This window comes from Mesoplodon mirus, assembly GCF_964341445.2.
Source record: "Mesoplodon mirus genome assembly, chromosome: 12".
Taxonomy (NCBI): Eukaryota; Metazoa; Chordata; class Mammalia; order Artiodactyla; family Ziphiidae; genus Mesoplodon; species Mesoplodon mirus.
The window spans coordinates 42425472-42437387 of NC_138988.1; the positions used below are offsets into that span (position 1 = coordinate 42425472).

Genomic DNA, 11916 nt, shown 5'->3' on the forward strand with positions numbered 1-11916 from the left:
GATGAACAAGAGACTAAAGTGAACTGGATTTAAGAAAGGTGTAAGCCACAGGGGTCAGTTCAGAACCCTAATGGGTCCCCTCTGGGAGATGCCTGCTCAGGGGACTGTAGGTGACTGCAGGTATCAGTCTCTGTGACAGTGAGATGGTTGGGCCCTGGGGGAGCATGGGACATTGTGAGACTGTCTGCCTATGGGAAGTCAAATGTGTTTCCTTTCCATTACTGTCATTGAAAAGCGAGTTGCAAGTGGGCAGTGTGGGAAATCTCTGAGCTTCACTCATTAGATTTCCACAGGAGTTTGGCTTTAAGAGAAATCTGATCCCTCCCACCTGTGTGCTCCATTGCTTAGTCAGCAGCCAACCAGAGAAGGCGATACATGCTGGGCTATAGGGTGGACAGGGCTGGAGCCACAGGCCCAGTTCCAGGGTAGCACTGGGTTCTTCCATGGAGGGGCTCACAGCTGACATCTCGAAAGTGCACAGGGCAAAGCAAACTGAGGCACCATCAAAATGAAGACTGCCATTGAGGGGGACAGCCTGGATGGTGAGGACAGGGCACAGCCAGCTCTGGGTGACCCTGGTACATAGCTTCAAGCAGGCAGTCACCTGGGGATTCTCATACCATGCAAAGGACTGCAGGAGTTTGGCCAACAGCCCAGGTACCAGGAAGAAGCATGACCTGATGGCCCCAGTGGCCTCACTTGGACAGTGGGCTCCAAGTTCCTGCCTATTCCCATGGACTCCTTCAGGACTTAAGGGTGGGGTTGGTTCAGCCTGGGCTTCCACTCACATCCGGGCCTCCTGGGGCCTGACCCAGGTTCTCAGCAGAGCTGGAAGGAGAAAGGCTTAATTGCATCAGAATGGAAGCTTGCCAAGTGTGCTGACACTTTCAGCCCACGCAATCAATCCTCCATCGTGTAAATAGAGTTAGGAGTGTGATTCTGGCAATTATAAAGCCCATTATTTTTCTCTTCTTCTCTAAGTAAATTAGAAAGGCTCTTTGCTCTCACTTTGCAACTGGACCTCATTTTTAAAGTGCAGCTGTAGGGCCTCCCTGGTGGCGCAGTGGTTGGGAGTCCGCCTGCCGATGCAGGGGACACGGGTTCTTGTCCCCGTCCGGGAAGATCCCGCATGCCACGGAGCGGCTGGGCCTGTGAGCCATGGCCGCTGGGCCTGCGCGTCTGGAGCCTGTGCTCCGCGACGGGAGAGGCCACAGCGGTGAGAGGCCTGCGTACCGCAAAAAAAAAAAATTAAAAAAAAAATAAAGTGCAGCTGTAAAAGCATTGCAACAGACTGTACTTAGAGAGGTGCCATGTTTGATGGCCAGTTGGCCATGGGTTTTGGCTTCCAGCCCTGGTTTTGCTGCCAACCAGACTGTGATCTTTGGTAAGGCCAGCAGCCATCTCTGGGCCTTGGTTTCCCCATTTATAAAACGAGGAGCTTGGACTAGGTGGCCTCTGCAATCCCTTCCAACTCTCATGGCCACAGGAATCCAAGTGTGCTTGATTACTAGGGATGGCTCCGTGTAGACAGGAATGTACACTAGCTTCTTTTAAGCCAGGAGCCATCCCTCTTTCTTTATTTTCCACATACAATGATGAACCCCTGCAGGTGCAAATACATCCATTTCCACAGCAGTGTAAGGAGAGAGGAAGAGCTGCGTGCCCATGTTTCTGGAACCCAAAGTGCTAGCCAGGCTCACTGAATGCTGTTTTGCAATAAGAATCCCATTTAACCCTTAGAAGAGAGCAGCTCTTAGTCCCATTTCACAGACAAGAAAACCGAGACACAGTAAAGTAGTGCGTCCAGTCTAGGTCTGCCCATCTCCGAAGGCCATGTTCATAGTCACAACTCTCTCAAATCCCCAAATCTGGGGACTTTAGTAGAGAAAGAATGGGTAGACCAAGAGGCCAACTCAACACGAAGGCAATGCCAGGCAGGACCCCTGAGTGACAGGACATGCCCAGGCAAGTGGCAGATGTCCCCCTGCATGTGGGGCCAGTAGATCCAGCAGGAAGGGGGCGCAGTGAGAAGGCATGAAAGACTTTGACAAATGTGTTCCAATGTTCCTGGCTCTCTCTAAATGGGCTCTCTCTTCCTCCGTCTCCTCCCTACCTCTGGAAATGGAACACCAACGATTTCACTTGAAGGGAGTGTTTGGTGCTGTTTAGAAGCAGCATGAAGTAAATTTTTATGACGCTGGTTACTGCTTGATGGGGAACATTCAGCTGCCTTGGCTCTGATGACCCAGCTCTTTCTCCCATATTTGCCATACTGAAATTCTCAGAATTTACATTTATAAATGTTAAATGACATTTTAATTTTTTTACAAGGTGGATACAAGAACCACAAAATATCATTTGCTTTAAGGGTTGTCTTTCCAAAAGAAATTACTTTAAGCAGCACCAAAGTTTTAGAAATGCACATCACCATATTACCAAAAAAAAAAAGTTTTTAAAAGATAGTTTCAGTCAGTTTGCCTGACAGATGCTCACCCTGGAAATAAGTGTTTAATGGCAGTTTTTTCACAGAAACTATTCTGCTATCCCCATCAATGGGGTTTAGTCAATACCTCTTGAATATTTCGCCAAGTAACTCGTGAATACATTATCTTAGAATCCATCAGCGTCATACCTGAAGGCTCTCAGGTATCTCAGGAGCTCCAGGCTGGATGTCTGCCCAGCTGAGCAGTCCCTGCTGAATCCCAGGTTCCTGACCAGCATTTACTGAGTACCAGGAGCCCTGATGGCCCTGGAGGCAGAGCAATAGGCGTGGGGAGTCCAGGGCTCCATCCATAAGGATGCACCAGATTGGGAAAACATCCTCCAGAATTTCAGTATTGGTGGAATTTATGAACTGGGACTGAGTGTAGGCTAGATATAATTGGAATGCTGAAGAGATGCAAATGACCCATCCTTTGCCAGCTGCCCAGACATCCTGCACCTGCTTCCTCATCATTAAAACAGGACAATAACCTCCAACTCACAAGGTTGTCGGTGACGGCAGAGACCATTTAGCAGGGCTGTGATTAAGAACACAGTTGTCAGATGAGGTTTAGATTTTGGTTCCACCACTGTGATTTTGTATAAGTGACTTAATCCCTCGAGCCTCCGTTTACCTCATCTGTAAAATGGTCACAGTAATCTCTTCCTCAGGAGACTATGGTGGGGATGCATTTCAAGTGGTTGACACAGTGCCTGGAGCACAGTAAGTGTCTGTCAAGTGACAGTTATCATCTGGTGAAGGTACCAATGCTAGGCCAAACCCAAAAGAGGGTCTCACTTGGCAGGATTTCTCTCCCCTTCAAATGATTTCACATATGTTATCACCTGGGCACCATTTTCTTCCTCACAGTTCTCTCTTAGATACTCTCCATCTTCCTATAACAGCACAAGCTTCTTATTGCCTCAAAAAGTCTTCACTGAAATCTTACCAGAAGCCCAGCATGATGTCTGGGTCTCTGGATAGAAAAGAAATACCAGCAGTGGCCCTGCCCACCATGCACAGAGGATATCCACAAGCAAACAACGAATGCATCAGACTGAATTGTCTTAGTAACAGCTTGAGCTGGCCACAGCAGCCTTGTCCCAAGGCAGCCCACGATTAATTGCCAAATGAAATGTGTGGGCTATAATTGCTGCCAGAATTGTGTGGAGGGAAATCTCCCTTCTGACCACAGTGATCAAGAAGGATAAACATCCACACCCTGGAGATCTGGCTGAGCCACCCGGTGAGATCACGAAGCAGCCTGGCAGCAGAGGGCACAGGACTGGTCAGGCTCTAATCACCTGAACACTGGGGGCCCCCGGCCCTCCCCCAGTGCCTGGTACAAAGGCCCAGCTCTTCAGCTGCTCCTGCAATCAGTCAAGTTTCCCATCTGAGGAATGGGATTTCGCAGGGAGACTGGAATGAAAAGAATTCTTCCCCTATTTCCTAGTGCCCCCCCTGCCAAAACCCATGCCAACCCAACTACCACAACCTTCACCAGTGACTCTGGTATAGCTGAACCACTGGTTTCTAAGCCCCTCTTTCCTCTGTCCTATTTTTACAATTCTTTTGTGGTTCTTGCTTACTTCTCAGTCTACAGCATGTGGTAATCATATCTAACAAATTACTGTACCTGTGGAACTCTCAGGTCGTTAGATGAAAGGAATTCAAATAACCCAGGGAGATCTTTTTGTTAATTTTAACTTCAGTAGGCAGCATAAGGAAAGATTAGCTAACACCTGGGAAGGACACAGGAAATGAAAAGAATGAAACAACTGGGCATCATTACTAATTATTTTCTTTGGAGTCCTCATGATTGTTTTCTAACAATACAGTCCATGTAGAAAAACTTGCTATTTGTATTTTATAGACAAAACAGAGATTTATCAAAGTCTTCCATTCGTTTGATAAAAATGATAGGACTTGAGGAGATGGAAGGAGTCTCGTTCGCCTTTCTTCCTTAGATAGAAGAGAAGTCTGGGCTCATCTGGGATGTTCTTCCTAGTCATTCAGCTTGCCCTGACTCATGTCCCTTAGTGCTGCTGGGTGTCAGGGTTTGTGAGATCAATTTAGCCTTCCAGGCCAAACTCTGCCCCGCCAGGTGGTTCCCCATGGGACCTGGCTCCTCCACCAGTCCAGGCAGGGCAGGGCAGGGCCAGGTGGGTGGCTCCTGGCCTGCAGGCTGGTAGGGGCTACATGAGTCTTGCTGCTGTGGAACTGGCGTGGCTCTGTCCATCTCAATTCCCTGACCGCTCCCCGACATCCTGCCTGCTGAGTTGGCCCAGTCTATTAAATTCACTCACTCATTCATCAGCTAGTTATTGAACCCCTACTATATGCCGCGCACTGTTCCATTGAACAAAACAGATAAAGCCCTGCTTTGAGGCAGCAAGCATGCCAGAGAAGGGATAGACATTAAACAAAGAAGAAAAACCTACGGTGTGACGGCTGACGATAAGTACCAGGAAGACACGGAACAATGCACAAGAGGATGGAGAGGGATGGGGATGCTGGGAATGGGTGCTGTTTTACAGGAATTGTCCGGAAAGGCCTCTCTGGGGGAGCTGACATCTTAGCAGAGACCTGTGGGAAGGGAGGGAGCAAGCAAGATAGCTAACAGAAAGAATGGCGTCCTAGGCAGAGGAAACAGCATGGGCAAAGGCTCTGAGTCTGGATTTGCTTGCTGTGTTCCAGGAATAGCAGAGAAGGCAGTATGCCTGGAACAGAGCCGGTGAGGGAAAGGGAAAGTGGTAAGAGATGGCTCAGAGAAGGGACCAGGAGCCACACAACTTAACCAACAGGTCTCCACCTGTAGCTTGGGCAGAATTCTTAACCAGCAGGTCAACTCACTCAGTCAGCACCTGCTTGTTGAGTGCCCTATGCTCCTGGCTGGACCCCAGATCCCCTCTGGGCTGAAGGAAAGAACACAAAGTGATAATGGCTGTAAAAGGTAGTGGGACTTCAATTTCCTTTTTTTTTTTTCAGAGTATTAGTTGCACATTTAGAGAATACAAAGATTGCAGAAAAGAATAATGATGCAGATGCAGAGAAATAAAGAATCAGGTAGCCGGGATTCTAATGGTTTCCTCCACTGTTTTCCAATCTTTGTCTAATGCTGTTATAATATGTTGGTTATATATATATATCTTTAAAAAGAAACTCGACCAAAAGTTTTTATCAAAATGAAATTAGAATTACACCATATATTCTTTTAACTTATGCACAGACTTTGGAACCCAACCTCAATGAGATAAGACACAACTAGTTCTTTGAAAAGCACAAACTTTTGAGTCAGTGGAGACTGGACTGATATTCTGGTTTTGCCACCAGTTGCTGTGGGGCCTCAGGTAGGTTACTCACGCCCTTTGAGCCTCAGTTTTTTCACTGTAAAATAGGTATCACATCCATAGGATTGTTGAAAAGAGTAGAGATGATGTGTGTAAAACACCCGGCATGTGGAAAGTACTAAATAAATGGTGGCTAGTCAGAGCTATGAGCAAACAGGCAAATTTGTCCAATCAACAAACACAGCCTCTCCCCTGTGCTCAAGTGCTTCTGCCACTGCTGGTAACACAGCACTAAACAAGACTGAAAATAATGTAATTTTATCTTATCTTCCCAAATTCCAATTGCCCCCAAAGACAGCAAATCAATCTACAACTGTGTGGTTGTCCCTCTGAATGAGGGTAAGGTGTTGGAGTCCTACACGTGCTGGAAAAGTGGGCAGAATTCAGGTTCCTGGGACGCAGGGCAACGGTGGCACAGCTTTGCAGCGAACTATTTGGCTCCCCAAGTGGCTCTGTGTCTTCTTCCTTTGCTGCTGCCTCCCTGCTGCTCAGACAAAGCCAGGAAGCTCCCACCTCTGGCGGAAACCCTAGAGAGCATCACCCACTGTCAAAGACAGTGGACTCAAAACCCACCCCTGGAAGACTGGGCCTCTCTCAGCCCTGAAGATTACCTGAGGCCCCTGTTCTTGGGCTGTTCACCAGCCACATGGCTCAGATTAAAACAGCTCTGCCATATCAGACAATAGATTCTGTTCCTGACATGCAAGTCTAAAAGGAAAACTCACTTTTAATAAAAGCACGAAAATTCACATCGTTCTCTCTGGTAGTTTGCTTCCCAGCAGAAAAGGAACGAAGGCTTAAACAAAAGGGAGTCCCATCCCCTCAGGGAAATTCATCATTTCTGTAGAAACCAAGGGTCATTCCAGACAGCCAGCTCGGGCTAGACTGGTAGGAACTACATCTCATCAGCCACCGCATGAGCACCTCTGTGAACAGATGGACAGACAATGGGTTGAGTGCACTGATCACAGCAACCCCGCAAGGCAGGTACCACTGACCCCACTGTTCAGATGGGGAAGCCAAGGCCAAGTCAGAATAATAACTTGCCCAAGTGGGAAGAAGGCAGGTAGGTTTGGGACCTATATTTTGGAGCTGTTTTTACATCTTCCTCAACCTGGTTTGACTCATTGTTAGAAACAATGGATAACTCTGCCAGAAATGTAATCAGCCACCAAGCCTAGCAATGTAGTTCTGTTCAGGAAACGGAGCTGGTTTAGACGTTGTGCCATTTTGGTGACGGCCTGTTTCTGCTCTCTCCACACTTTCCCTCTCAGACTCAGGAATAGCTGGTGCTCACGGAGCACACTGGCTTCAAACCACAGGGGTATTCTCTTGGAGCAGCATCAGTGAATTTTTCTTACCAAGTGTAAAAGGCCAAACTGCTAGGAAAGTGTTTTTTAAAATATAAATCTGATCTTGGCACGTTATTCTGGACAGGCCTTCCTCCACTTAATATCCTAACGGGGATGAATCTTCCCTTGAACAGATTCTACATACAAATCTTTCATAAATACGTGCTCATTGGACTTGCCAGACAGGGCCTTGCACGTGAGAAGCTGTTTCCTGGGAGTGAAAGTCCCTATCAGGAAACTCCAGAGCTGCAAGGCTATGGGGCTCACATTCCCACCCGACCCTCTCCACCCCAACTCCATAGAGTTCTTGGAATCATAGGGTTTGCTTGCTGTGAGAATACCAAGTGGATTTATTGTGTTGGAGGTACATTAAAAACCCGCCAAACGCTTCGGACCTAAGAGACACTCGTGGCCAGGAGTTCTGGTTCTGGCTCTTGGGGTGGCCTGGGGAAGTCTTTCCCCCTCTCTCCGCCTCAGTTTTACCTTCTGTAAAAGGAGCGAGGTCCAGGTGAGCACTAAGGTGAGACATCTCAGGCCCGCCTCAGGCGTGACAAAAGCCTCCCTCCGAGGACGCAATTCCCTCCAAGCGCCTTCGCCGCTTGGAGATGGACTCCGGCGGTGTGGCGGGGCCGCCAGGGCGCGTCCGCAAGCTTCACGAGCCGGGCCAACTCACCCCGCCCCAAACTATCGGACAACAGCCACAGGAGCGACAGTCCGGGCCCACGCAGGCCTCGGAGTCCCATCCCCGCACGCTGCCTACACCCGTCCCGGCCCGCCCGACCACGCCCCCGCTCCCGCCGCGGCGAGTGTAACCCCGCCCTCCCCGGAGTCTCCAAGCCTCGCGGGCGGAGGGCGGGGCGGGATGGGGCGAGGCGCGCGGGAGGCGGAGCCGAGTCGGGGAATCCTGCTCCCGGCGAGCGCAGGGCCCAGCAGAACCGCCCAGCCGTCCGAGGGCTCCCGCGTCGGGGGCGGCGGGGAACCCCAGACACCGCCGGGCCGGGAGGGAGCCCCGCGCCAAGCGAGCCGCCGCCACTGCCTCCGCGCCGCCCCCGCGGGCTGAGGGGGGCCCGACGCGTCTTCACTCCGCCCGCCGCCAGTCCCGCAGTCCCGCCGTCCGCTCGCCGGCTCGTCTCCCGCGCGCCATGCAGCCACCGCCTGCCCTGCGCGCGTAGGCGCCCGCCACAGGCCATGCTGCCCCTGCTCGCCGCGCTGCTGGCCGCCGCCTGCCCGCTGCCGCCCGCCCGCGGCGGAGCCGCGGACGCGCCGGGCCTCCTCGGGGCGCCCCTCAACACCTCGGTCAACGCGTCGTCTGCGGACGAGCCTGCCGCCCCGCGGCTGCTGGCCTCGGCTGCGCCCGGGGCCCCCGAGCGCCCCGGCCCGGAGGAGGAGGCGGCGGCGCCGTGCAACATCAGCGTGCAGCGACAGATGCTGAGCTCGCTGCTCGTGCGCTGGGGCCGCCCGCGGGGCTTCCAGTGCGACCTGCTCCTCTTCTCCACCAACGCGCATGGCCGCGCCTTCTTCGCCGCCGCCTTCCACCGAGTCGGGCCGCCGCTACTTATCGAGCACCTAGGGCTGGCGGCGGGCGGCGCGCAGCAGGACCTCCGCCTCTGCGTGGGCTGCGGCTGGGTGCGCGGCCGCCGCCCCGGCCGCCTCCGGCCCGCCGGCGCCACCGCCGGGACGCCCACCGCGCTGCCCGCCTACCCCGCGGCCGAGCCCCCCGGGCCGCTGTGGCTGCAGGGAGAGCCGCTGCATTTCTGCTGCCTGGACTTCAGCCTGGAGGAGCTGCAGGGCGAGCCGGGCTGGCGGCTGAACCGCAAGCCCATCGAGTCCACGCTGGTGGCCTGCTTCATGACCCTGGTCATCGTCGTGTGGAGCGTGGCCGCCCTCATCTGGCCGGTGCCCATCATCGCCGGCTTCCTGCCCAACGGCATGGAGCAGCGCCGGACCACCGCCAGCGCCGCCGCCGCCGCCCCCGCCGCCGTACCCGCTGGGACCACCGCCGCCGCCGCTGCAGCCGCCGCCGCCGCCGCCGCCGCCGCGGCCGTCACCTCGGGGGCGGCGACCAAGTGACCCGCCCCACTCCTCCCCTTGTCCTCCCTATGTCCGCGCTCTCGGTGCCTTTCCCGCCGGGAGACTCGGCCGGTGTGCTTCGTGCAGTAGTGACCGTTAGTTCTTCCGGGGAGGGGTCCGCGGAAGAGGCCCCAGCGTGTGGGAAAAGCCAGGTTTGTGCCGCGCTTCTGGCTCCCAAAAGCAGATGCAAGCCCTTGCTCTGCAGGGTGAGATCCGCAGCTTGGAAGATGGAGAGAGGGAAATGGGGCCCTTTCCCCTCTTTGCGTCCCCCTGCCCTCCTTCCTCCCCGCACCCACGTGCCCTATATTCATGGCAGAAAATGACCAAATCCTGTGTATTTGTTTTATATATTTAATAACTGTTTTAAATGAAAGTTTTAGTAAAAAAAATCAAATTGCTATTGCAGTAGTAAGGGAAGCTCTTTGTATCTGAACATAGTATTTGAAGTTTGTTGTTTTTTAATTTATTTAAAAGGGGGAGGAGGCATGGGAATGATTTAACACTGATATATTGTTACCGCTGAAAATGAACTTTATTAACCTTTTTCCAAGTCGATCTATCCAGTGACGTGGTCAGATGGGCGTTTCTTCTTGTACTTCTGTGTTTTTTTGGCTTTTAATACAGACATTTTCCTCCAGAGGTGCGTATGTGTCTTTATTTGATTCGGAAAAGGAATCCAAGAATTACAAGATGATTCCCTGAAACGTGAGGAAGGGAATCTTCAGAAAGTGAGAGAAGGTCTAACTCTGTCTCCCTTACCTGTCTGGGAGAGGCGGGAGATGGAAACCATACTACTGGCCCTAATGGCAGTGGTTTTGCCTCTCACCACGCGGCCACCCCCACCCCTCAGCCTCACTGACACCCGTCACGGCGGCATACAGGGTTTTATGTGATTTATCTTTTTACGCATTTCCCTCAGGCCCTGCAAAACACCAAGTTAAGTGCCAAAATGGTGAAATCGGTAGTTCCTCTGAGCCAGGTGTCTTTGATGAAAATGACTCATTTTAAAAGGCATGTAGATTTCCTTTTCATATGTGTAACCTTTAGTATATGAACACATTTCAAAAGCTGGTTTTAAAGCCTGAGCTATTCCGGCATTAAGATTTTTTCAAGGTAAACTCTTACAGACTAATTAACACCTTAAAAAAATTTTTAAGCTACTTTCTCTTGCTCCATCTCCTCCCCACTTTTGAGTGAATACTTGATAACTGTTCTAGAGCATACTATTCTAGTGAATACTAGGTACCGTTCTTGATAGTTCTCAAAGTGGTGTCCCTGGAACAGCAACATCAGTAACACCTGGGAACTTGTTAGAGGTGCAAAACTGGGGCCCTGCCCAGGACCTACAGATGCAGAAACTCTGGAGTGGGGCCCAGCAATCTGCTTTAACAAGCCCTGTAACGAATTCTGATGTGTTTCAAATTTGAGAACCGCTGTGTACTAGTGGAAGTGAACCTTCAAAGTATGTAGCCTCCTTTTATCTCAAGATGCCTCTATTATATAAAAGAAATGGGACCCTTTTTTCACAGGAATCTGTCTGGAGGAGAGTCTGGGTCATTGCCCTGTAGCTTCAGTTGTTCCTCTGTCTCTTAGGGGTCCAGGATATCTCTAGCAGAAGCCAGCCTCTTAGAGAGGAAAGCGTGAGGGTGGCAGTCTTCCTCTATCTCCTGATCATTGGAGAAGTTCAGTGTAATGCAAATCCGCTAGCCTCGCGTCACTGTAAACCTTCTTATACCCCAAAGCAAGGTGGGCTGTGAACTGCTCTCTTCAACCCTGTGGTAACTAGCAGAGGAAAATCAATAACTTTCCTAACCTTGGTCAGTTTTAATATAGTCATAGCATTTGTAATTCTGGAAGGCATATTAAGAATTCCTAGGACAACACACACACACAGTCACCCTGATTTTTCCAAGATGAAAATTGAGGTTCAGTTTCAGCATTTTGCCTACAATCACACAGCTACACAAAAAAGCAGAGCTGAAACCAAACCTGGGTCTTCTGCCTCCCTGACTCTTATTTTTTCATCACCAGAAACTTCCCTTCCTAGGTGAATTAGGAGCTAGCCACTCAGAGTCTGATCCTCTGTTGACCCACCCCTGTCACTGTCAGATTCTGTGTAGTCACAAATGCAAAGGAGCCAGAGAGCATCCATTTTTTAAATGAGACACTCAGGCACTTGATAAAACTTTCTATGTATTTTTACACACACACACACACACCTAAAACGTATTTACATCTATTGATCACACACACACACACACACACACACACACACACACACACACACACACACACACACACACACACACACACACACACACACACACACACACACACACACACACACACTGGATGACCAGTTAGTTCACTATGCTGACTTTGGCTGCTTTCTAAGAGCCAGAGCTCTAAGCAGGAGACTACAAAGTGAGGATGGAGCCTGTGTCGTTTTGGTCTCTTTAAGTTGGGACCATCCACTGGGTAAAGGAAGTAAGATGCTGGCAGGCTCAGCTTCAGGGTCTGTGCTCCTAGTCAGTTTGATTTGCATCATCTCAGTAGTGAAACACTTCCAAAAATGCAGTTTAAAGTACTAAATCAGTACTTCTTTGACGGGACAGGAAGTGTGCCACTGTAGCCTGTGTGCGCCTATGTGTGCAATTCCCAG

At 50.9% G+C, this 11916-nt stretch overlaps 1 protein-coding gene across 1 annotated transcript; it reads left to right on the forward strand.

Annotated features, from left to right (window-relative positions):
- Positions 1-8060: 8060 nt before the first annotated feature.
- On the forward strand, positions 8061-9891 carry TMEM158 (transmembrane protein 158). Its single transcript, XM_082638140.1, has one exon. It carries the CDS (start codon positions 8373-8375, stop codon positions 9252-9254), a length of 882 nt encoding a protein of 293 aa, XP_082494266.1. The 5' UTR covers positions 8061-8372; the 3' UTR covers positions 9255-9891.
- The last annotated feature ends 2025 nt before the right edge of the window (positions 9892-11916 follow it).

What these genes read in the sequence shown, in the direction of transcription:
- TMEM158 (XM_082638140.1), top strand. Translation starts at nt 8,373, where the DNA reads ATGCTGCCCCTGCTCGCCGCGCTGCTGGCCGCCGCCTGCCCGCTGCCG.